The 25062-nt window shown below is 50.8% G+C and overlaps 8 protein-coding genes across 8 annotated transcripts; 3 read left to right on the top strand and 5 right to left on the bottom strand.

The window, feature by feature from the left end:
• Positions 1 to 625: 625 nt before the first annotated feature.
• Positions 626 to 1264, top strand: N7509_005034 (uncharacterized protein; the record flags this gene model as incomplete). The annotated part of the gene is made up of 1 exon (XM_056629671.1): positions 626 to 1264. The coding sequence occupies one exon, from the start codon at positions 626 to 628 to the stop codon at positions 1262 to 1264; it is 639 nt and encodes a 212-aa protein (XP_056488973.1).
• A 1792-nt stretch (positions 1265 to 3056) lies between these two features.
• On the bottom strand, positions 3057 to 3881 carry N7509_005033 (uncharacterized protein; the record flags this gene model as incomplete). Its single annotated transcript, XM_056629670.1, has 1 exon — positions 3057 to 3881. The coding sequence occupies one exon, from the start codon at positions 3879 to 3881 to the stop codon at positions 3057 to 3059; it is 825 nt and encodes a 274-aa protein (XP_056488972.1).
• A 1600-nt stretch (positions 3882 to 5481) lies between these two features.
• On the bottom strand, positions 5482 to 6272 carry N7509_005032 (WSC domain-containing protein; the record flags this gene model as incomplete). Its single annotated transcript, XM_056629669.1, has 2 exons — positions 5482 to 5903; positions 5987 to 6272. 2 exons carry the CDS (start codon positions 6270 to 6272, stop codon positions 5482 to 5484), a joined length of 708 nt encoding a protein of 235 aa, XP_056488971.1.
• A 1208-nt stretch (positions 6273 to 7480) lies between these two features.
• On the top strand, positions 7481 to 9342 carry cps1 (Gly-Xaa carboxypeptidase; the record flags this gene model as incomplete). The annotated part of the gene is made up of 3 exons (XM_056629668.1): positions 7481 to 7830; positions 7896 to 9238; positions 9299 to 9342. The coding sequence occupies 3 exons, from the start codon at positions 7481 to 7483 to the stop codon at positions 9340 to 9342; spliced, it is 1737 nt and encodes a 578-aa protein (XP_056488970.1).
• A 596-nt stretch (positions 9343 to 9938) lies between these two features.
• Positions 9939 to 12555, bottom strand: gta1 (glutaminase GtaA; the record flags this gene model as incomplete). The annotated part of the gene is made up of 10 exons (XM_056629667.1): positions 9939 to 10017; positions 10069 to 10204; positions 10256 to 10399; positions 10461 to 10663; positions 10717 to 11349; positions 11399 to 11741; positions 11805 to 11826; positions 11888 to 12098; positions 12157 to 12291; positions 12539 to 12555. 10 exons carry the CDS (start codon positions 12553 to 12555, stop codon positions 9939 to 9941), a joined length of 1923 nt encoding a protein of 640 aa, XP_056488969.1.
• Positions 12556 to 15120: 2565 nt separating this feature from the next.
• On the top strand, positions 15121 to 16145 carry N7509_005029 (uncharacterized protein; the record flags this gene model as incomplete). Its single annotated transcript, XM_056629666.1, has 5 exons — positions 15121 to 15194; positions 15339 to 15465; positions 15545 to 15814; positions 15931 to 16023; positions 16113 to 16145. The coding sequence occupies 5 exons, from the start codon at positions 15121 to 15123 to the stop codon at positions 16143 to 16145; spliced, it is 597 nt and encodes a 198-aa protein (XP_056488968.1).
• Positions 16146 to 17208: 1063 nt separating this feature from the next.
• Positions 17209 to 20061, bottom strand: anxc4 (annexin ANXC4; the record flags this gene model as incomplete). The annotated part of the gene is made up of 3 exons (XM_056629665.1): positions 17209 to 17481; positions 17616 to 18406; positions 18462 to 20061. The coding sequence occupies 3 exons, from the start codon at positions 20059 to 20061 to the stop codon at positions 17209 to 17211; spliced, it is 2664 nt and encodes an 887-aa protein (XP_056488967.1).
• An 857-nt stretch (positions 20062 to 20918) lies between these two features.
• Positions 20919 to 22638, bottom strand: aspE (septin; the record flags this gene model as incomplete). The annotated part of the gene is made up of 2 exons (XM_056629664.1): positions 20919 to 22083; positions 22154 to 22638. 2 exons carry the CDS (start codon positions 22636 to 22638, stop codon positions 20919 to 20921), a joined length of 1650 nt encoding a protein of 549 aa, XP_056488966.1.
• Positions 22639 to 25062: the final 2424 nt, after the last annotated feature.

Here is a 25062-nt window from a genome sequence, read left to right as displayed (position 1 = left end):
CGATTCTCATTCACGACCCCTCAGGCCTGAAATATACTAGTACTTATTCAAATAATCCGAGTGGCTTGCCAATCTCATTTGACCAGGGTCTCAATCGTAAGATTAATCAAGGTTTTTCGGCCAGAGACTCACAACCGAGGGATCTAGACAGATCTCGTGGCTGGAAAGGCCTACATTTTTAGCTCCCAGGGGCCATAAATTCATGTTTGTTGACTGATACTCATGCACTGTAACCCCGACTTTAGTACTGATGATCGTGCCCAAGAAAACATCCCTGTGATGCTAATGATGTTCCTACATCTGACAACATATTCGGCTTTTAGGTCGCATTACGACGGAAAACGCGGTATTATCTTTATGGAAATTGTCAGAATGGCTAGCTGCTAGCATCATGCTTCTCATTTATGAGGAATCACAGGTGAATATTCATTTCTGCCTGGTCATGAGCTTGCAGATTGCGTCGGTAAGCACGATTTCTCCTGGGCATCCATAGACTCGAGTCCTTCTCTTAATCTCTATAAAGGTGGGCTGTTTCCCTGCTCTTCTACTATCACTAAGGACATCTCCCTTTCTATCTAGTTTACACTCATCCCAAAGTTCACCTTTTCAGTCTCATACTATCAAAATGAGATTCTCATCTGCTTTATTTGTTGCACTTTCTGCCTCTTTGGCGGTTGCAGTTCCTGTTAACTCGGGGACTGAAGCAGCCGCTGAATGGTTCGATAAAGCCTACTCTGAGAAGCGTTCCCCTGAGAAGGATGCCGCTGCTACTGAATGGTTTGACAAGGCTTACTCCGAGAAGCGTTCTCCTGAGGAAAATGCCGCTGCTACTGAATGGTTTGACAAGGCCTACTCTAAGAAGCGTTCTCCTGAGGAAAATGCTGCTGCCGAGTGGTTTGACAAGGCCTACTCTAAGAAGCGTTCTCCTGAGGAAAATGCTGCCGCCGAGTGGTTTGACAAGGCCTACTCCGAGAAGCGTTCCCCTGAGGAAAATGCTGCTGCCGAGTGGTTTGACAAGGCCTACTCTAAGAAGCGCTCCCCTGAGAAGGATGCTGCTGCTGAGTGGTTTGACAAGGCCTACTCCGAGAAGCGTTCCCCTGAGGAAAATGCTGCTGCTGAGTGGTTTGACAAGGCCTACTCCGAGAAGCGTTCTATTAAGGAAAATGCTGCTGCTGAGTGGTTTGACAAGGCCTACTCTGAGAAGCGCTCCCCCGAGAAGGATGCCGCCGCCGAGTGGTTTGACAAGGCGTATGAGTCGAATTAAGTCACAGAGTATGTTTGTACCTTCGCAAAAGCCTTTCACTGAACATGATCACTGATCCTAAGAACAAGAGGGTAGGGCTCGGCTTTTTGTATTGCGCGATATTGTCGAGTCGTTCAATATGATGTGATGATCAGTTACGACAACGATCATTTGTTGAGAGGTCGATGGCCTTTCATGGATATGCCCTCTAGTCTACTTTGCAGGGAAAGACATTCATTTAATTTGATATTTCTTGCTTTACTCTTCAAGTCGCTCATTAGATGCCTATTGCCGAACAGCCAAGTATAGACATATCAGTCTTTATACCAAACTGCCTAACCCTAAGTAAGGCGTGAAGCCAACATCCGGGATTTTTCATTCCAGTGATCTTCAAATCCATCACCAGTATCTCTGCAGAAAAGGGAGCGCGGGATGTAGTCTTCCAGCAGTCAGTTCTATCTCTACGCTGGTTAGCGAAAGGCGCTATCTGGTCCAGGCGTTGCTGCGGATTCATTCTAAGCCACGACAAACATACTCTCTTCAACCTTCGATCTCACCTCGCGCAACTCAAATCTTAAAGTTCCTACGCATGACACTCACATCATCCTCGGATAAAGGTTTACGCTATTTCACATCCGAGGTGAGCAAAAGCGGCGAGGAGCTGAGCACTACTAGTAGGACTTGTCAAGAAACGAGACCGACAACGGTCTCGTTTCAGACTGAGGAATGGAAACATACTTCCGTCACCGAGGCGAAAGGAAGTAAACTGAGTATTCTCAGCTGAGGAAGTTTCTGGTCAGGTTCTCCTCTTCCCGCCGTTGTTGATCAGGATACGATGGAGCGTTCAGAGCGGATCTTGACTTTGGTGTTGGAGATGGCCTCGAAGAACTAGATTAGACCCAGCGGGGTAACGGGGTTGATGCTGGCTCCGACTCCCAGTCCGTCTATGGCCTTATTGGTTGTAGGTTCAATAACGAGAAACTTGAAGTTGTGCTACGATAGAAAAACGGGATAAGAATTTGGTAATTAGCTCGTGAATGATCATAGAGAATTACTACATGACATAAAATCAATGAGAGTGGAGCCGTAGCTCAAGCTTCGCCCACCAATCTTGCCAATCAACAATTTTCCTTCCAAGTCGAGCTTCTTCAGCAGCAAAGTCCATTGCATGGCTCATAAATGCCTCCTTCAAGGTGCAGCCAACGTGTTTTGCTTGTGCCTGCTCTACACTGAGTTCACCGTTGATGACAGCCTCCACGGCCAGCGAGAAATTGTTCATCAGACCACCATCACCGCTGTCGTGACTACCTGTGGCCTTTGGGGGAGTGAAAATTTTCACCGCATCCGCGTTCCTGAATTGATCGAATTTGTAGACTCGGATTTCCTTGCTATACTATTGTATTTCTCCATGGGTGCCCGAGACTCGAAAGCAACCAGGGGAAATCTGTCGCTTTGAATGAAGTCCCACCACAGCCAGAATCCCTTTAGACAATGCTTCACTTTCCGACAAATTTCACACATAGAAGGGGGAATCGCCTGGGCGGTACTAAAGTTTCGATCATTGTAGCTTGAAACTTGAAATGTACTACGAGTAGTAGTAATAGTAGGAAGTGGTCATCGTTTTAAGGAGTCTTGAATGGACCTGTGCTATGTATCCTCTCCCCACTTGAGTCGGCTTGGACCGGTACCAGGGGGGGGGGTGCCTTTTTTGTCTCCACAATATGTCACGATCGAAAAATGGGGTAATTTGTGTCACAGGTCAACGGAGCACTTTCCCAAGATTGCACGACGAACACCACAACAATTCCACAATTCACAAGCTACACAGGCTAGGTATATTCTTTGCTCTTTGACCTACAAGCCCGTCAAAATAAGCAAGAAGGGTGTCGACTTGAAGCATATCCAAGACACCAAGCTTTGGGTTGCTGCTTCTCAACGCTTGCCCACCCCACAACACTCTGATGTAATATTGTTGGTCCACTTTCCTCTTATATAGCTCGAATACCAGCTCACTGCCCATGCCTGGCCACATCATCTCTTCTATCTGTAAGATGCTCAATATATAACTAACGCTTCCGTCATGGGCAATGTTGTGTCGATATCTCATGCCACTATTCGTCCTGTTACCGGTAGTCCCTGGGTCAATTGTATTCATCGCTTGCCGTAAATTATGCACCAATTCTGCGATCCATATTCCGTATTTGCCAATGCTGTACTCAAGTGTGCGTGCCCCGGCGTCTCGGTAGAGGTAGCTGTACTCGTACTCCCCTAATCGAAAAACCTCATCAGCCATCGCCTGCGTCACGCAGAGAGATGGGTTGCTGGCATTGCAGGGGAGCGGCTTTGCGTGGCAGAGCCGCGCAGAAAGATTGTCAAAGTAATGATCGAAGGACATGTGGAAGCCTGAATCCGCAGGTGAAATACCACTAATTGTATCGAGATTTGCAAATAGGTCAGAGGCAGCCTTGAGGTGCGAAGTCCAGCCTGGGTCACTGCTTCCGACGCCATATGCCGAGAAATTCTTATTCGCCACTAAGCAGGGGTATGCGGGCTCGAGACTGTCGATGCTGGCAGGTTGAACAAGCAAGGGTAAGTCTTGCTGTGCCTGGTCACCGCCAAACATACCCGACGTAACCATGCTGGCAACCTGCGACGTGATAACATTGTTTGTGACGCGGAAACTGACAAGATTTGGATCGTATTTCTCAGGTAGAAACTTAAGCAGGTGGTAATAGACTTGGTACAAATCATGGCCATGCTGCCAGCTGTCGTCAAGCCCCCCCGCGGGTGATCTGTGGAAACTGACAGGTTCCTTCAAATCCTCGCGGTACAAGGGGATTGGATGGGGAGGTGTATACACTCCAGTAGGTTTTGGCAGAATGGTTGGTGCCGTGGGTTGGTAAGGGGGCACCGGAGTAGAAGAGGGCCTCGTCGTCGCAGTACCATGGGTCGACCTCGACTGGGAAAGTATTGGCAGCGTACGGGGTGCGCTTATGGTGCCGGTGAATTACTTCAACGTATTCGAGAACATACGAAGAGTTCACCTTTGGATATTCAATGGGTCGGACATGCGGCATATTGCACCAGTTGTACGTTCCTAGGTAGAAGTAAGCTATCAAATTTTGAAAGATAGGAGAAGAATCCAGATACCATATGGGATTCCTTCTGGTAGTATTGAAGAGTTGAAAATAAAGCCATAGGTTCCCGTACCATTGATCGCTGAACTGAGGCTGTTGACTCTCGAGGAAATTGGCGCATGCCAGCTCAGATTCACCGATCCACCAGTATTCATCTCTGCAGCTTGAATAACGTGGAGGCTTGATACGAAGGAGCCGGTCGCTAATTTGAAGAATGGTGTGAATACGTAGTAGCCTACCAGTATCATGGTGGGCAGCAGCCACCACGTAAGTTGTTTAATCGAAGGCATCTGCTATCTGCCCTGGATAGGTTTAGGGACAACCTGCAACCACAAAGCGCCTTTCCAGCAAGGCCAACACTTCGGTTGGAAGTTTATCCGAATCAAGGAGAGCCCAGCCCTTGGGAGGAGCATCCTTGCTAGTGCTAGTGCCAGAACAGAACTTGAAGGAGAGCGTGAAGAGTTGCCAGACATTATTCGGTATATATGTATTCTGTATTTCCATTCTTTTTTGGGTTCTACTTTTAATCAACAAAACTTGAACCTTTCCTGAACTTGAGGTACCTCAGGTACAACTCTCGTGCGTGATACTCAAGTCAATTGAGGATAGCATACTCTATATTCCATTTCTTTCGTATTTTTTTTATACTAGTAGTATTTGCGAGGCCTTCCAGCGCTGCAACCACTCGAAGGCTCAAGGCGCCGACTGCCGCCGACTAATGATTTGCACGACCAAGTACTTCCCGTAAGCTAGTACTTGTACTACTAGTAAAATGCCAGAAAATTATTTCCGAGGATAGTGAAGTCCATTCGGTGATATGATACGATGCTATGCTAGCAATAATAAGAACGGATCACCAGATCCATTAACGAATGTGTGAATATATCGCGAAAATCCCGCGCGCCAGTCCCAAGACCCTCCCTTCGAAACATCAATCGGACTCGACCTGCGAGACCATGAATGAATGATTGAGAAACCCGCCAGTCCGCACCGGAACCGGATGTCGTTTAGTGTATGCAGTACAAAGATACATTGTACAGAGAGCAACGATATAAATACAACGGCCCGAGAAACAAAGATTCGAGCAGTGAAGTCCACTTCTTACAGAAGCAGACCAAGGCCAGCGACGAAAGCACCGGCGATGGGGCCAGCTCGGAGGCTGGCAGCGGCATTGGGGGTGGGGGAGGGTGTAGAGCTCGGGCTCGCGGCAACGATGCCAGGGGCAGAGGTGACCTTTGCATTTGCGGTGGCAATGGCCGAGGCGCTAGCGCTAGCCTTGGAGACCATAGATGCCGGTGCGGTCAGGATGTTGGTGGGTACGTTGGACTCGTTGATGTTTGTGGGCGCGACAACGATTCCGCCGCCAGCGGTGGTGGGAGAAGAGGTGGTAGAGGTTGCAGCAGCCATGATGATAGTGTCTGTCGAAGCTGAGTCGGAATCCGAGTTCGAGTTCGAGGCCGAGTTCGAGTTGGAGCTGGAGTAATCACCCGTGCTGAGAACAGTGTAGAATCCGTCACCGCCGCCTGTGTTTAAGAAATGTATTAGCTGCTGTTATAGGATATGCCATTGAGGCTCAGGCTGTAATCTCAAGTTGGGGCTTGCTCACAGTTATCCTCAGGCCACCCTTCGCAAGCGACGTTGCACTTATCATCATCCACCTTTGCGGAGTCGGTGGGGAGCTCGTTAGAGCAGGCGCACTTCTTGCCGGAGCTCAAGACGGCAACGCGGTATCCGCCCTCGGAGCATTTATCTGTGCAATAGCCATAGTCCATGAATTGGAACACATGGTGGCCCGTCAGAGCGGGAACCTTGGAGTAGCAGCCAAGTGTCGAAGTATAGCCCGCAACGACCGGCAAAGCGAGCGCGAGAGCAGAGAGATATTGGGAATGCATATTGAGATATGTGTCACAACGAAAAAGAAGGGTCCAGGAAAGGACAGGGAAGAGAGTGTGGCTGAATAGAGAGGGTCGGGTGTTGAGTATGCGGAATGCGCTGATGAAACGAAGGATAGTGTCGCAAACGCAAAATACAAACACAAATGTCGAAAAAATAACTAAAAGGAGAAGAGCCTCAGAGAACAGCAGACTCTGTCTCACTTATATCCTCTGTACTCAGTGCGACGGGGCCAAAAAACTGTTCGCCCCTCAGGAACACCCGGAGACCCGTAATAATTTTATGGAGCCTCGAAACGGAGACGATGACATCGTGGTCTACTCTGATCAGCTTCTGAAACACTAACCGAGTGTTCTATTGAACTCTCCATTACGCCGTGATTGGCCGAAACCTCGAGATCGTCCCGATCGCCATCCCCAGAGTGGGCGCCTTGCTGGGTATGTATTTTCCCTTTGAGGCGTTGAACTGACAGAGCTGTCCCAAGGCAGTGGTGAAACTGAGGAGCTTCGTTTGCCACTTGGTTCGATTGGGGATAGCTCCATCCCCGCTACATTTTTGGGTTGGGCATCGTATTTCCCCCCTGTGTGCTCCCTTGGAGATCGACAGATCAGCCTCGGCAGAAGCCATTGAAGGAAAGGAGTGGCAGAAAATGCTCACAAAAGGCTTCTCGGCAGCGAATTGCCGTCGGGGATGAGTTGGGACGGTGTGGAAGGCTCGCGAGGCTGTACTTCTCTGCGGAAAAAAAGGCACCGGCGTGTTCCTGGTTCATCCAGGGTGTCCACGTTATTTTCTTAGCTTCTTCCTTGGGTTCCACCTATCCACCGCCGGAACCAAGAACGTAATTCTTGGCCGGGTTGACCCTTCTGCTAGACTTGTCAGAACCCTAATCCCCTTGATTATGTATACAGAAAGTGTATACATCAATTCCGAAGCTTCTTAGAGCTCCAGTATTGCAGAGTATCATGCATTGCCGACTCATCGGCAAACGCTAGCCAAAACCTGCCTGAACTGGTTAAAAGCGCGGTAGCGGCCGCCAGCCGAACGTAACTGAGGGGAAGATAAGATAGCCGTGGGATGTCGCCATTGCTTTAGGGTAGGGTTCCATATAAACAAGCAAAGTCGGGTTCTTGGGTTGAGTCTATCTGAACCTCAAGAACTCTCGTGTATATAGGAGTACCTGAGGATATCTCAATTGAATCCCTAGATCATGAAAGGTCTCGCTCTCCTCGGATTGGCAGTGCCCTCCGCCATTGCACTAAACATCCCCGCACAACAGATCCTCTTCTCCGATAAAGGCGGATTCCGCAATGAGCTCGTTGAGCCCTCTGGAAGGGAAACCTGCCCACAGGCATCGAAGGTCGCTGCCCCGCACGATGGTCTGCACTCGTCGCTGGTATTCTTGGAAGATGAGGCATTCCGTGCCCGCCAGGCGCAGCGTCTCTCGAGGGCGGTGCAGGTGCCCACCACCGTTGGAGACTACGCTACGGATCCGTATGACGAGGCATTTGAGCCAGTTGTGAAGTTCCAGAAGCTCTTGGAGCAGATGTTCCCACTGGTGTAGGCTTTCCCGTACTGTCAGACAAGATCGCAAACCGGAGGGTAATTGCTAATCAACTCTGCAGACACAAGCACGCCGAGATCGAGCATATCAACCGACTGGGCCTCGTATTCACCTTCAAGGGTGCCGATACCACTCGCAAGCCTGTTCTCTTCATGGCCCATCAGGATGTGGTGCCAATTGCCGACCCGTCGGACTGGACGTACCCGCCATTTGAGGGTCATTTCGACGGAGAATGGATCTGGGGTCGCGGCTCAAGCGATTGCAAGAATGTATTGATTGGCCTGCTATCGTCAGCGGAGGATCTGCTCTCGCAGAACTGGCAGCCACAGCGTACTGTAGTGTTTGCCTTTGGTTTCGACGAGGAGTCTCACGGATTCCTGGGTGCTGGCTCGATTGCCCCGGCACTGGAAGAGAAGTATGGCAAGGATAGCTTCGAGTTCATCCTGGACGAAGGTGGCATGGGATTGCAGAGCCTGGGCGGCGAGTCAGGCTCCGACGACAATATCATCTATGCTCTTCCTGGAGTTGGCGAGAAGGGCAGTCTTGACCTGATCCTCGACCTGGCTGTTCCTGGCGGCCACAGCTCCATTCCTCCAGCTCACACTGGCGTTGGCATCATGTCCGAGATAATCTACCAGCTTGAGCGCCAGGAGCTTTTCTCTGCCTGGTTGGAACCCTCCCACCCATCGTACGGCATGCTCGAATGCCAGGCTCGGTACTCCCCTGAACAAGTTGAGTCGTGGTTGGCTGGGAAGTTGGCTGAGGGAGACCCGGCGGCGTTGGGAGAAGCCGTGGCTGCCTCTCGCGGTCCTGCAGTTCGCTATACTCTGCAAACCTCGCAGGCAGCAGATCTGTTTAACGGTGGCGTCAAGACTAACGCTCTTCCTGAGAAGATCTCGGCTGTCGTCAACTACCGCGTCGCTTTGCACATGACCCCCGATCAACTTCGTGAACGTGCTCTTCGCATAATCGGCCCCATCGCCGACAGCCACAATGTCACTGTCTATGTTGACTTCCCTGGAGAAGAAACCGTTCGCAGCGAGAAGCCAGATGATCGCACTTTGACTCTATCACCGCTCAGTGTGCCTCTCAATCCGGCTCCGATCTCTCCAACTGATCCCCTCACCTCAAAGGTCTGGGCTCGCTTTGCGGGTGTTGCGCGCAATGTCTTCGAGTCGCACCCCAACCCTCTCGCCAAGTCAGAGGCCAAGACCCAATCTTTACCGACTGTGGTGGTGACTGGTGATATCATGACTGGAAACACCGATACGCGGTTCTACTGGTCTCTCTCGGAGAATATCTATCGCTGGAGTCCGTCGCGCGTGGGTGGCACGTTCAATATCCACACAGTTGATGAGCGCATTCATTTGGATGTTCATCTAGAGGCCATGATGCTGTATTATGGTACGTCATTGAGATGAGTATTTTCTGGCTTCACGAGAAGCATTGCTAAAATTCTTACAGATCTGATTCGTTCCTTCGATGGCTGGGATGAGCGCACCCAGTAGAGTTTGGTCTAATATATGATACGGGGATAGGGACTGATTTGAATCGAATGGATCGGTGTTGAATCTGGTCTATGGCGAAATTGATTTGCTGCAGCTGGTGCCTATCAGCAGATGTGCCCCAATTTAAACTAACCACCAATGATTATACTCTAGCTTCAATCGATCGGCATTGGAGCCATCCATAGCAGAGTTTGTTGTTGTTGTACATAAAAGCCTTGCTTGGATAGAAGAGAATTCCATTGTTTGCCATTCGAATCATCAATTGTAGGGTATGGACTAAGTACACAAGACCTGACCAGCCGCTCAGCGTTCAAAAAACCACCACTAACGTTGAACGAGAGCGAACAAGCAACCACCGCATATAGACAGCTCTATGAAAGACATTCTGGTATCCGAAGAGCATGAGAGATTCCCGAACCAGTTCAAGCGAATGGACGACGCTATACTGCGTCACGAAGAGCCAAATCGAAGTATTGCTCTAAGGGGAATAATCCTACAGAAGTAGCAATAGTAGGATCCTAAAGGAATAATAGCATTGAATAATAAATGACAAGAAGGAGAAGAATTAGAGAATTAGAAGAAAGGTTTGACTATCTTCACTTGCTCGTGACCAGGAGCGGCGCAAAGGATCCACCGATGACTGGTCGAGCGACAAAGATAGGCGAGGAGGGGTAACTAGAGTCTGTTAGCAGTAACTCAGAGAATATTCGCGCTTTTAAAACTCACTTTCCGGTAACCGTCTCGTACAGGTCAGTCAGGGGGCGGTTGGTGGGTGTCTCGTTGAGCCAGGTAGCCAATTGGCCGATGAGCATCGATCTGGTGCTTACCGAAGCAACGGCCGCAACGAAGCATTCCCAATCACCTTTCTTGAAGTCAGTAATTGATTGAGATATGCCTGTACTCGCGAACTTACCTTTGGTCAAAGTGTGACGCGTGTCAAGAGGAACACCATATTCGTTGGCAACGGTAGGGTAAAAGTCACTCTGCATCTGGTAGACGGACTGCGGAACCAGATTGAGACCAAGCTGAGCATCGGCAAAGAGATTGTAAAGAAGACCTGGGACCAATAGTCAGTAAAGATTGGCCGTGGAGGTGAAATTTGGCAAAATGCGACTTACCGTGGCTGTTGGCATCACCATACGAGAGTGTGGTGTGTGGCGGACTGGCGTCCTTGTTGATACCAAGCTCTTGCCATTGGGTAATGTAATCATGAGCAATTGAGGAATAACTGGCTGCATCGGATGTGTGGCCGGTCTCATTGGCAATCACAGCCATGGCCTGGATGCCGATCATACCCTTCAGGGCCAGATTGGTTTGGTTGCTAATTGCACTGGTCAGCCCAATATTCAGGAACGGGGTTAATCCTATACTCACGCAAGAGATCCCGCGAAGTCATCGGTCGAGATTTGGTTCGCCGGATACAAGGCGTCTTCGACAAGGTAGCTGGTCCACTTCTTGAGAATATCGTAGTGCTCATTCAGATAATCGGTATCCTTGGCCTCCTTGGCATATGCCAGGGTCATGATGATCATATTTCCACATTCCTCTAGCGGCATAGCTTCATCCCTTCCATCAGGGTGGCCTGTGGCATTGGGATAGTTGGATCCCATATCGTGCATGGCGTAGGTGTTGGGGTATTTTCCAGCCTCCTGGTTTTCGTACAGCGGCTCGAGAACCAGCTTCAAAAGCTCCGGGTTGGAGTAGAGGAAGATAGGGTAGGCAGGGAAAACAACGTCGACCGTGTTCATGTTACCGTCAGACGAAATCTCCTTCATGAACAGGTACATTTTCTCCTCTGTACCACACAGTTGGGTTGCACCAAACGCCTGGCGGGCCGAGAGCGAAGTAATCGTGAGATAGTTCTGGCCAGCGACAGCAATCGAATCCTTGGCCACCTGACTGTCAAATGAGCTGGAAAGATAGTTAGATGCTCTAAAGTCGTGGTGGAAGAAAGACAAAGCCTCAAGCTCAGTATCAAAGTAGCTCTTCCAGAGGGACGGAATAGAACTATACGAGGAGGACCCCTCGTATTGAATTGCCTCATCTTGGGTCAGACCGAGAGAAAAAAAGAGTGTCAACAGGTTTCGAGCTAACGTTGCCGAGGTCGTATGAAAAGGCAAAGACAGGCCACTTGTCTGAAATAGCGCGGTACTTGGTGTCTGCGGTGTTGGAAAGAACACCGTTGCTCGAGAACTGCCCGCGAACATCGACATCTGCTCCAGACTGGTGCGTCATGTCCTTATCGACATCAGTCGCCCAGTACCAGTAGCCCCACTCGGCCTGCTCATTTTTCTGTGAAAATGCTAGCTGGGTCTGACGATAGACCTTATGGTAAGCAACATCGTCGGTGGTTCCATAATCCCATTGGGCAATTGCATTGCGGTCACCAGATACCCACTCTGCGTCAAGTTAATCAGAAATGCCACGGACATAAGATAAGAGAAAAGTTGGCGTCGACTCACCGGCAGAGATATCCGCGTAGACCTGCACCTCATGATCATTTCCATCCAAAGAGGCAACCTCAACATTCAAGTAAGAAAAAAACAAGGGATTGGCGTCGGTAATCAGTTGGAGTAATAGGCGAAAGGAATGTAATGTTCATCTCCAGCTTGTTCGCAACGTTCATCGTGAAAATGCTCTTTGTCGAGGTGTATTCGAAAGCAGTCTGATTGACGGTTTTCGAGCCAGGCAACCCCATCCAGGTGTAGGTATTGCCATCAACTCGAATGAGACCAGCCCAGCCGGTGACTTGGTTCCTATTCGCAACTTCATTAGAAAGATTGAAACAGAGAAAAGTGAGCCGAAGGAACATACTGCCAAAAGGTAGGCCATTGACCAGCGAGATATCCACCATTTCCGCCGTCACTACCGGCGTTCTGCCAGGTACTCAGGTATGGTGACTTGACAGCAAGTGGTACAGATGGGGGTCGAGCAGGGAAAACGTAGAGACTGCTCCGATAGAGCCAGCAAAAGAGGCAACTAGGAGAACGAGGCGTAAAAGCTGCATGATGAAGGTGAGTTTAGCGACAAAGGATTGGACGGGATCGAAACGATCAACCAAGGAGCATGTCCTTTATTAGTGTAGGAATAAGTGTCGACGGTAGGTTAAGGAAGGAAAAAGCAGCGGCAGGCCCAGAGCTGCAGTTGTTCCCGATTATGACACAGCAGATGCAGGAAAGGATCGACGTTTGTTTACCGGAATGCCAGGGACATTTTTATAGTTGAGGTCCACTCTACCAGACTAGGGGGCAACGGCAGCCAAGCCGACCAAACCGACCAAACCAACTCGGTCCCGCATGCCAGAATGCTCGCTCCACGGTCACGATGGGAAGTGGTTTAGCGCTATGGGGAGTATGATTCCCAGGTGCAGCAGACGTGCATGTGGTAGCAAGTTCCGAGCGTGCGAGTCGGCTGATCAGCGTCAGTGCCCAAGTACAGAAAGCGATCTCATGCGCTCATTTCGGCCATATGGCAAGGGAGGAATAGCGGATGCAGGGGGTACGAATAGGAGAAGCTGATAGGACCCGGACAGAACCAATTCGTGGTGAATGGGACTTTACCTGGGAGCCCTGGAGAAAGTCTAAAAGTCTGAAAGTCTGAAATCTGAAATCCAATATCTCAGTCACTACACAACGTTCAGTTGTATGGAAACAAGCAGCGGTCTATGCGGTATCAACAATGACCGTGGCGCCGATGAGCGAAAGAGGCGGAGGGACTGAGGCTTCGTGAGCGCCCGGTGATGGAGCACACGGGATGGCGTAAATAAAGATGTGGAGTAAATGAGTGTGGCCCAACTGGGAAGTTGGAAGTTGGAAGTTGGAAGTTGGATATTGGTGGAAATTTAGTTGGAGGTGGAAGAGAAGGGGAAGTCATTCATTCCCCAACTCCGCAAGTCTTCATGCATGGCATCCTCCGGGGAAGGCGCCAGGCGTGATGCCATCATGCGACCTCACACACTTCGGCACTCGGCCAAATCAATAGGGTTTACTGCAAGCAAATCAGCCTTACGGAGTAATACCCGACAATCTACGGGATGATCGTGGCCCAGCACGACTTTGTGAGGAACGAGTCAAGTCGAGGCAGAAACTTGAACGAGCAAGAAACGCGGGGACCTGCAGAAGTGGATCAAGTCTGGATCTTCATGGCTTCAAGAGTGTTCAAATCACAATCAGTCCCCTTGCAGACCTTGCAGGGGGGCTTCTCTCCTTACGCGTCAGCTTTCGAGATGGCGAGATCGTGGATGTCCCTGTTAAATGTACGGAGAACGGAGTACTCGATACATCCACGATACTCCGAGATGAACCATGACACCGCATCTGTAGTGTGACGGGGGTCGCGTGGCCCACGTTAATCCAGTCCATTCGATTGGACTGCAGATTGTTCTCGAGGTACAAAGTACGTGTGGTTGGACTCTGGGGTGCCGATCCGCTCCTGATTGGTGCCTCCTTGCGGGTCTTGTGAGATACGGTGAAGACCGCCGAAAAGGAAGCAGCGGGGTCGTCATATCCTCTACAATCTGCATCTTCTCATCACGGGTCAAAGTCCAGATGGAGTTTGCTCCCGGGAGCCTGCGCAATTTGGTGGAGGAATAACGGGGAGAGCAGAAAGAAGCGGGTGTGGCTGAAGGGCGATGTAACATCCACCGTTGAGGCCGGGAGTATACTAAGTACTACTAGTTAATACTCCCAGCACACTACAACACGACAATAGATATTTTACTTTTGATTACAGGACTACGCATAGCCCACAGATCATGACAATTTCTCCGTGCAACCTCGACCGTCGCGGTTTATTCCGAACGCCATCATGTGCAAATCGACCTGTTCTGCGCGATGCCCTCCCCTATTATACATATTGAGATCCTGGAAGAAAGTACCTAGGTTTACTAGAATGAGGCAGTTGGGAGGTTTATTTCAAATTTCATGTAGAACGTATGTCAAGTCACCAGATCAACCATACCCTCAGGCTGTACCTTAATTTTATTTGAGTAGAGCAATACTTGCACACTTCTGTGCAAGAGTAGCCAAGATCGGGTCAAAGAAACTGTCATCCATAGCTTTGTCTCAAATATCCAGAGCAAACCCCTTGCCTAATGCAGCCCACCAAACCCACTAATTCTCGACGGTCTCTACTCCGTACATAGAGAGTGATTTTATCTAGTGCGTAATGCGGAGCTTGATCATATACTGCGTGCATTTATGCAGACGGTCAATTAGCTCGAGCTGGCCATGAGTTCGGCTCACTACCGAATGAGTCATTTAATGTCCGTCACCTCGAGCACAGGGATGATCTCTTTTATCATGCATGAATTGAAAGCTCAAGACAAGCGACCTGGGAAAGGGAGGGGGAGAGGGGAACTGCCCTGTCTGACAGTGTAAAACTGGTCTTTTCTCTCTCTACATATTCAATGTCAACCTTGGACGATCTCGGTATCCCTTTCTTCGAAATATCTCGAGGCTAAAAGGATGGCCCGGTAAAAGGCCGCACAGACCTCTCCTTAATTGAAGATAGAATGCACTTCAGCAATTGCACACTTCCTTCTTTCATTCAATAGAACCATTTCGAAATCCAGATCTCGGTTTCTTTGTAGATACCGAAGATCAACTTCAAAGCCCCAACAGGCGGTGCTGTTAAAGATACTTCTTTGTTTCCCCCAAACTTTTTGTCAGTAGATACTATGACATACAAATACACTCTTTTGTTCCCGACAACTCAAAGGTCCCCACGTTTATGAATATTTTCTCTCTCTACACCCGCTATTAGCCTTGACCATTCGCCATGGATTCTGATGGCTTTGTAGATCTCGAGGGATTGGAAAACGCCCCCCCCCCCCTTCGTACGATGGAATCGAGGTGCAAATCCTATCACAAAGTACGAAGACTGCCCTTTGGACTAGGATCCAGAGGATCGTGATATTGACAATGAGTACGCATCCTCATTACCCCATCTCGTCATCATGGAAAAATGCTAATTTAAATATATTTTTTTCTCTCTAGCGACATTGAAGACGTTATTCAGAGATGCAATGATAGAATTCGCGATGGAATCATGCGACAATGGTGGACGCAGAAGTTAGAATACTACCAGAAGTTAAAGAAAGAAAATGACGCACAGATTGCTTCGGTCAGTCCACCCAGTCAAAGAATCAAACTTCAAGCTTCATCTTTATTTCCTCTATTCTAACACGCCTACTTGCCTTTAGGAACCAGGCCTCGACTTGAATACTGTTATTCGGGTGAAGGAGCTCGAGGTAATAAAGGCTCATCTTGAGAAAGAAGGAAATCCGCATTATGCCCTTAGCAATGTAAATTCCCCCCTCGCAGCATACAGAAGGAGGCTCTTGGTCTGGCACATGGATAAGGTTACATATTGGTCGGATGGGAAACAACTCTGCAAACCGGAAGCATTTGATTGGGATAGATTATTGGAGTGGGATAACAAAGTAAATGGATATGCGTTCTGGGTTGAGGGGGTGAGTAAACCAGCGAAGGGACGAGGCAGATGTTCCTTTTCCCGGGCAAATAAAATCGAAATCTCCGAGTCTTTTTAATATTTGAAGAGTGCGCAGAATTAACGCAAAAACTATAGATCGGTAATCCGGGACCTAAGAAATCGTACGCCTTCAATATCCCTGCTGTCCATGGTGCAATGCGACGAGCATCGGTTTGGAATCACCATAGGGTATGAAAACCCGTATCCTCGGTTATTGCTACATCCTACAATTTCCATAAGCTAATGCAGTTCCGCTTAAATTTCATTTTATTTCCAAGTCCCTGGTGCAGAGAATCTACCAAACCATATGAGTTACAACGGGCATCAAATCCAAGTATTAGACGACACCGGATCGGACATGGCCCTAATATGCGAACAAGATATAATTCGAGTCCGAAACCTAGCGAATGATCTACGCGTTCCGTTTCTGGGCTACTCATCCTTCCACGCCGTGGACCGACTGTTCGTACTTCCAACCTGCGCCCTCCAGGTCAACCTACAATTCCACACTCGCCAGGGCCATGCCCAACATGTTATTCGCCCTTGACCGATTATTCAAGTCGCCGTTTTACCAGGTGATATGCCTCCGGGAATTGCTAGACTTAGTGGACCGTGGATGCGTAGTATAATGTATACGGGAACAGCGCCTGATAATCAGGGATTTCTTTATGTTAGTGAGAACGTTACGAAGCTCAAGGCTCAATTGCCTGCTGCTGATAATCGGAATTCTCTCGATCTTCCTTCTACCATTACTGTTCCTGGGATTATTCCTCCGGCTTACTTTCATCCGACTTGGCCATGGTTTCCGCCTTTTGGACCGGCTGGTGGGGGCTTTGGACCTGATGGTGGTGGTGGACCTAAAGCCGTAGTAGGAGGGGCTGGTGCTTAGATGGAAAGATCGATTACTTTTCCTGGACGATTGGAACGTTTCTGCTTGTGGTTTCTTCTGAGTTTGGCTTACTGTCTTCAGAGAAGTTTCTGCAATATAGTTAAATCACGTTTGATTCTCGTATATAATACAATTCATAGATGAGAACGAGTCATCGCTCCTATTAATTTCACGTTGAATACCTTAAACCACAAGAGAGATTGAACCATCGCACGGAATCCTTACCCAGATATCAAGCGCAAAGAGACTCGGAATATTCATTATGTAGTTCTTCGTGTACTGTACTCCAGGGCTTTATACATTACTGGTACCACTTCAACCCCCAACTCTCTCTCTCTTTCCTCCGCGAACCACTGGCGTTCCTTCGCAGACAAAACAACAAGAACAAAACAGCACACCCAAGTGAATACACATCCATCTAGCCATCCCAGCCATCCAGCCAGCCCCACCACTCCCAACTAAATCAACTAGAACTCCTAGCCAACTCAATACAAAACTCCCCCCCACTCAGCCCCAGTCGTAGAAGACATAATCTCCTCAGCAATAGCCTCCTCAAGACGCTCATTATATCTCCTCCGATACTCAGCCTTAACCTGCTCAAGGTGTCTAGGCTCCCAATGCAAGCGAACGAGTCGAGAAATGAGCAATTCAGACCGTTCGCCTTTCGTCCTGGATTCGCGGAGAGCTTGGTGGAGGAGTAGCGCATCGCGCATGGGTCGGTTTATCGCGCCGTTTAGAATGTGGGCTAGTGTTTCACCCTGGGATTGGTATTAGTAAGGTCCATTTTCATCCAATCAATATCACTCGATGGAGAAAGAAGAGGAGAGGAGGGAGGGTAAGGGGGAAGGGTAGCATGAAACTCGATGCAAAACATAGTCATAACAAAACATACCACCAAATTCTTCGACTTGGCAATCATAGCCCTAGCAAAATTATGCCCATAAACACTCTCATAAGCACGCAGCACCTCACGCAAGTGCGCATCACTCCGTCTCACAATGATATGAATCATAGCCGTCTCCCCACCATCCCGACTAACCAACGCACGATGAAGGTCCGTCAAATCCTCCCTAACAAGTCTAGAATCAATCGGATCACGCTCCTCCTGCCTTCTCTCCTCAAGCGCCAGCAAAACCGCAACACGGAACTTATCCGCCCGCAGCTCAGACCGCATACACCGCTCAAGACTATTATCGTAGCGAGTATCGCGGAAGCAGTTTTTAATTTCGCGGATTGCGGAATTCGATCGTCCGATTAGTGATTCGATGAGTAATTCGCGCCGAGAGGTGCCGGCTTGGTAGTAGCAGTTTGCCCAGTATGCTTCTGATTCCCAGCGGCCTAGGGCGGTGGCGTAGGCTACTTTTCCGAAGGAGGAGTTGCCTAGTTTTAGGCGGAGGTGTTTGGCGAGATTGATTCCTTTGCCGTGCATTTTTACTTTGTTCTTGTACTCTGCGCGTAGGGTGAGGATTTCGTCGGATGTTAGGCGTGGTAGGATGGAGAGGATGGATTTGTTGTCGATGTTGCGGGTGTGGTTGAGTGCGGATTGCATTGCTGAGGCGTCGGATGAGGCGTCGTAGAAGGAGACGCGCTTGCGGCCGGTTGTTGGTGAGATTAGGACTGAGACTGTCGCTGTCTCCGCCGCGGAAGGAGGAGGTTGAGTCGTGTCGGTCGTGAGCGGATGGTCTGGTTGTGCTCGTGCGTCGTTTGTCGTCTTTGCGGTCGTCACGGTCATAGTCACGGTCATAGTCACGGTCACGTTCTTTCTCTCGCATCTTTTCCTTGCTGCTGCGGTGTCGGCTGTCTTTCTCTCTTTCTTTCTCCTTCTCTTTCTCGCGGGAAGATGAGGATTTCTTCTTGCGCTTTCCGGATTCGGAGAGCGAGCTGCCGCCATCTAGAGGTTCCAGGTCTGAGATGTCGTCGTCCCGGATTGGCATCATGATGGGCGATGGCATGGGTGACATCGATTGATAGGTGCCATGGTACGGTTCCAGCAATGGACTCGCAGGTGGGTGGCCGATATGGCCTCCAGGTGCGGCGACGGCTAGATTGTTAGCTGACGACACAGACAGACTGTGGGGACGGCCGCGTCCGCCACCTGGGGTGATCTCCACAACCTGCTGCTGATGCTGGAGGGGAGCCGACAATTGTGACGGCGGCTGCGATTGCAACTGTGACTGCGAGCGAGAGTGCGAATGCGACGGCGCGTGGGCCTGCGGTTTGTCGCCAAACTGGGGATCATGGCTATATCGCCAGGCAGGCTGCTCTGGTGCTTTGCCGCTATACTGATCCGGCAGTCTACGATGCTGGTCCGGCAATCTATTATAATGCTCAGGCTGTCTGCCAAACTGTTCCTTGGCCGAGGCAGTATAAGGCATCGTCGGCGTAGTCTTGGAAGTATAGCGCACGTTGGGGTCAATCTGCGCATACTGGAATTGACCTGGCTGGGCATACCCCGCCTGCGAGTGCCCTCCGCCGGAGGCATACGGGAGCGGCTGCGTCGACGGGATACCCGCATATTGCGGCATAGGGAAAGACGGTGCGCTCGTCGCGGGACTCTCAACATAACTCGACGCAGGCGGGAAAGCGCCTGGCATTTCGGACGAGACAGGAGGCTGGGAAGTTGGCGGGACGAAGCCCGGTCGCTCACACTCCGGAACAGGAGCCCAGTCGGAGGGTTGAGGTTTCTGTTGAGGCTGAGAAGGCGGGTAGTTTGTTCCTGGCTGCGCGTATTGGTACCGGCCGGGACGGGCATAGCTTGGGTGCGAGCCAGGATTGTTACCATAGGCGAGTCCATCATCCGAGTCCGAGTCCGGGTCATCATGTCGACTACGCGGCGGCGAGGAACGTCGCTGCGAGCGAGAGTCACGAGAGTCATACTCGCGCGGCTGGATCAGCTTGAGATCATCTTCCTTGTCCGAATGCTCGTCGCGATCTTGGTAAGAGTCGTGACGGCGACGCGACGAGGTGCCCTCGCGGCGTCTGCGGTCACTGTCATCATCGTCTGAACGACGCACGTCGTAGGGGGCAGGGCTGCGAGGAGCCCGCGAGACAACATCTCGCGAGTCATCATTGCGGAGACGGCCTTCCTTGAGCAATTTGTATTGACGCTCGATCTCGGCGTCGTCTTCTGGGGCGTAAGTGGAGGTGGACTTGGGTCCGCGAACCTCGATGGCGGGCGAGCGGTCACGATCGCGATCGCGATCGCGCTCACGCTCGCGTGGACGGTCTGAGGGTGAGGGAGAAGGGACTCGACTGTCGCGCGACCGTGATCGTGAGCGCTCTCGGCCAGGAGACTTGGATCGGGTGCGCGACCGTGGGTCATTGACCTGGAGGGACATTGTGATCCAGGGTCCAGATGGTGGGGTTCGGCCGGATCAGGAGATTTGTTGATATGAAGTATATAGAAGTCAAATCGCAGCCAATTCACCTTTCGCGCAAGCGAGAGAAAGAGGAATGGGGTCGGGAGTTCAGAATTGAGCTCGGCTGTCAGCGTGCGACCAGGCTAGAACCGTCGTGCGACTGCGGGGGAGGGAAACTTTGTGTGCCGATGCTATCGAGACATGTGCCGCGGTGGTAGTGGCAGAGGTAGTGGCAGAGTCAGAGTCAGAGTCAGCTGGAACCAAGGTAGGGAAAAAAGAGGTGTGAGAAGAAGAAGAAGAAGAAGTTGGAAAAAGAAGCCGATCGAGGCTCTTTCTCCTCTTTCATTTCTCGCTCGTATTCCCCCGGGCTGAAGCACTCAGATGCGCCGGCCCCCAAAAAGTTGAGCTGAAGGAAAGTTTGATTGGCCACGGCGGGTCCAACTTTCTGCAGGCGCTCGTAGGGCGACACGCCAAGTATTACAGGGCTTTTACAGAGTACATTTACATTATGGTATAGTTTAGGATAATGGCCTCCAAACAATGATCCTTGAACTCGAGTAAAATACAGGACATGCCCTTTGAAAGGAGAATACAGTAGGAGACGAAGGAGAAGGAGAAGAAGTAGAAGTAGTAGTATCAGTATCAGTAAGAGTAGTAAAGGAGAAAAACAAACACAAAAAAGGAGTCCTCGTCGAGGCAAGAAGCTGGTGAAAGGGGGTATGTGCGAAAGAGCAAGCTATGCGAACAGAAGCGAAGCGAATCGAGTCGGGTTGAGTCAAGTCAAAGTCAAGTCAAGCCGAATCAATACACGCCAGATAAATCAGCGAAGCAGGGATCTATCGGGTACGGCGACCATCATAAGGGTTCATTGGCCCCGTGCGACCTCCATACGACTTGGATGACCGCGGTGCAGGCTGACCATTACGGTTGAGTCGGTTGGTTCTCCAGCGCTCATACCACACCACGCGACTGGCCTCACGCAGCTCAGATCGCCACTCACTGAAGACGGAGTCCTTCAGACGAACAAAGTCACAGTGCTCCGCGTCGTAAGGATCCGCAAATCCCCAGGGGAAGCGCCGACCGAGCGGCAGTTCGCCAGAGGCTAGCGAGTGTGGGTCCGGCGACAGGATCGAGAAGGGGACGTGGGGATTGATGATCTGCTGCGAAGCACGCGTGCTCACACTGCGCACGGAGGGCGACTTGGGTACAGGCACGGCGGCCGCCTGTTCCTGGGTCTCGGAGTCGATGGCGGCGTCGGTTTCAGTTTCGGTCGGCTCTCCCTCGCCTTCGGGCTTCTTCTCTTGCTCCTCGGCAATGGACTCCTCGTCCGCGCTCTCTGACGAGGTATAATCCTCTTCCTCCTGGTCTTCCAAAGTGAGAATGTCCAGCGGGTCGATGTTGGCCTTCTTCAGGCTGTTCCAGACCGCCTTGCGAAGGTATTCCATGTGGACGGAGGTGATGGTATCCGCCTTGCTGATGACCGGAACGACGGTGGTCTTGCCCAGGATGGTGCGCAGGACCTGCAGGTCGAGGTTCTGGTCCAGGATGCCCAGGACGGGGCTATCAGTGGCCTTGGCGGTGCCATTGGCCGCGCGCTCAGCAGCGGCGATGTTCTCATCCAGGCGAACGGGGTCCAGCAGCAAAAAGGTGCAGTGGATATGGGTGTCGCGCGCACCGGGAGAACGCACGACCTTCATCTCCTCGGCGAGGGTCTCCTCGAACTTGCTCTCCAGGAATCCGGTGACAGCGCGGAGTTGCAGATCGGCAATGTTGCGCTCAATCCCGTTGGAATCCCACAGGGTCAGTCCGACCCGTTCTCCGTCAATCTCGGTCTCCAGGTACTGGGAGGTGAATCCTTCGTAGGCGGAGGTCTGGCTCTCGAGCTCCTCGAGCTCCTCGGGGCTGCGGGACGGATGCTTGTGTGGGGGCATGGTCAATGCCTTGCGGAGAAAGTTGAGGAAAGAGGTCTTTCCGGAGTTGCGAGCACCGATGACCAGAACGCTGTACTGATGTTAGTCCCATAGTCTATTATAGCTTACTATCTCGCTTCTATTGGTCCGAGTTTACTCACTTGTAAGAAGTTGGATCCTTGCGGCGACGGACACGGCGGGGGTTGTTTGTGGCGCTCACGGCACTGCTGGCATAGCTATAGCGTCCGCGGTGGGTCATGCTCTCCGTGCGCGCATACGGATCGATGGCCTCAGTGGGCGAAGCGACCGGAGGAGCAGCGAATCCAGACTGCGGACGAGGCACGGGGGGAGGCGCACCGAGAGTGTCGCGCTCCTCGCCTCCAAAGGTTTCGAGTTGAGCTGGAGGGGGAAGATCAGGCAAGCGTGGGGCGTTCTTGGGGGCGTAAGAATCACGCTGGCGGCGCATCTCTTCCTCCATAGCTTGAGACTTCTTTTTGCGACTGCCGGATGCTTTGCGTTCGCTGAGGGGTTCGGTGGATTTGGAACGACGAAGGAAGCCGAGCGAAGTTCGGCGGGCATTGAGCGATTGGCCGTTTTCCGACGGCACCGCATCGGAAGGCGCGCGCGAGGAAGTGGGAGTCGACATAGTAAGATAAGCTTGTTTTTAATGCTGGATTGATACGAGCTATACAAAACGGGTGTTTTTCCTGTTGGTTCAATATTGGTCAGTGGGTAATTCTAACATCGCCTAAATAGTCCCTCTCTCATGCAGGAGTCGTGCATGGAGGGGAGGAGAGGGGAGGGTATCTTGGAGGGGGAATCCTATTATCACCACTTACACAATTACTCTTGCTATCGAGAGGAATTTCGATACCAAAGGAATAAGTAATGACTAGGTCAAGGGTTCAAGAATGCAATTTGCAATTCGTGGGATCAATCCGGGTCTGAGAGTATACCGCACGAGATTCAATCCGTCGGTATCGGCCTCGCAGTTGGATGTGGATATAGTCGGGGGGGAGTTTGATCAGATCAAACCAAATCAGATTGTTTTGGATCGGATCGAATCAAAAGAAACGAGAAACGAGTGGAAAAAGTGAAAGTGGGGGATAGATGGCGACACAAAGCTCCCAGCCAGTGTGAGGTTGTCGCAGGGCGTCGCTACTGGAGGACGAGGAGGAGGGGGGGATAGGGGAAGGGCAGAATTGAAATCCGGGCAGCCGGGTTGGGGTCTTCTGGATGGTGGGTATTTGGCTTTTGTTCTTTTTTTTTCAGAAAATTGAGAAAGGGCCTGCTCACAGCGTCCGACTCTAGCGGCGCATGGAGAGAAAAGAGGGAAAAAAGAGAGAAGGGAAAGGAGTGGCGTGGAGAAGAAGAGGAGGAGAGAGGAGAGGAGAGGTACGGAGTACAAAGACGATCCCAGTCGATGCGGAGGCGGTGGTCATAACATGAATCTACGAGTACGAAGAAGTACAGAAGTACAATGCTTGCTAGGTTGCTATTACTGTTGCTGTTGCCATTGCCATTGCCATTGCCCATTGCCCATTGCTATCTCTATTGGAGCACCGTTTGCCTTATACTTTCCCCTCCTGCATACTCTGTAAAAAGGATTGGCCCACGTTGAGGGGAAACATGATCTATCTCATCCATCACGAGATGACAGGTCTCTGGTTCGAGCTGAGAAATTCAGGGGTAAAACCCGTAAGTAAAACGGAGAGCGCGTCGAGGCCCAAGAAAGGCCCCACTTGGCGTGAGTGGAGGAGAATGCCGGTTCGTTCCACGCGGGATACTTTTGCCCATCCTAGGATTTCACTCTTTACTACGGGAGTACGGGAGGTATCTCTACTGTACACTTGTACTAATGATCTACGACCACTGGATTCTTCATGATTTGCCATTGCTTTCACCCTGCAGACTCCAGACCACCGGGTACTCCGTACTTCCTCAAATCTACGAGTACTCGTACTGTACCCTGCCCTCTCACAACCTGGCTCGTGCATAACGGACACCAGGGGCCGTTGACTCCACTGCGATCGGCACTCTTCTTTTCCTTCTGGCTCTTTTTTTCCTTTTTGTCTTAACTCCGGGAAGTTTCCCTTCGCGGCCATGTGGCAGGGTCCGCGATCCGCGGTGTCAATGGGACCTTAGGTATGTACGAGATTTGCGACAGGGGGCGGCAGATCAGATATCAACTTGGGCTCTTCCCTCCCGTCAGGTACCGTCTCCTCATTCAGTATAGATACAAGTAGTTCTTGACTGAACCATGGCTGAGTCGGAGCAGATCCGATGGGGCTAGTAATTTCTTACTTACGAGCACGAGTATGGTCAGGCTCACCGAGCTTGCCAGGCCTAATATTGGGGGCGGGGCCAATCTGGTGGAAAGCTGAGGTTGACAACATCTGAAACAGCAATTTGTGCGACGGAGAAGAGTCCATCCTCGATTTAACAGCTTGCCAATTATGTCGACCATTAGCACAAGCTATGGAATATAGAGTAGATAGAACCAGAAAACCCTTGAAGCAAATCATCCCAGGGTCAATTGCCAGCTTTCATTATTCAAAGGACTCGGGGTAGACGAATCACTGCCTAACCTTAGTACGCAAATTTACCAACGTCTAACTAACAGCTCCTAGCTAACCCAAAACCCATCTAGCATCCCATAGCTGGAGTACGGAGTATACACCCGATAACCTCGCATAGATCTTCCACGCGATGCGATCCCTCGCATATTGCAGCCCAGCCAACGTGGGGCGCCGCATCCGCGGAACCATTCAGTCTGGGACGCGACTCACCATCACCTTGGGTAAACTAGTACGTATGTATGGACTAATGTATGTACGAACTCCCTACTCCCTCCATCTCCCATAAACACAACTGCCGAGTTTCGTACACAGACAAAATGCGACAGCGCGACATCTTTTCGCCCTCGGCGCAAACGCCTTCTCGCGTGGAAACGCACGTTCCAGCTGTGGAGCTGGTGGGGCAGGGAACAAGGGCAGGAATTGGGATAGCTCGTGGTTAGCGAGAGCTAGTTTGGAGAATTTTGCAGAGCTTGCAATTAGTGTTCACTGTT

This window comes from Penicillium cosmopolitanum (genome assembly GCF_028827165.1).
Source record: "Penicillium cosmopolitanum strain IBT 29677 chromosome Unknown utg000006l:49.0-5199605.0:1.0-5204138.0, whole genome shotgun sequence".
NCBI lineage: Eukaryota > Fungi > Ascomycota > Eurotiomycetes > Eurotiales > Aspergillaceae > Penicillium > Penicillium cosmopolitanum.
Note: the sequence above shows the minus strand (reverse complement) of the source record. Positions and strands in the feature narration are given on the sequence as shown.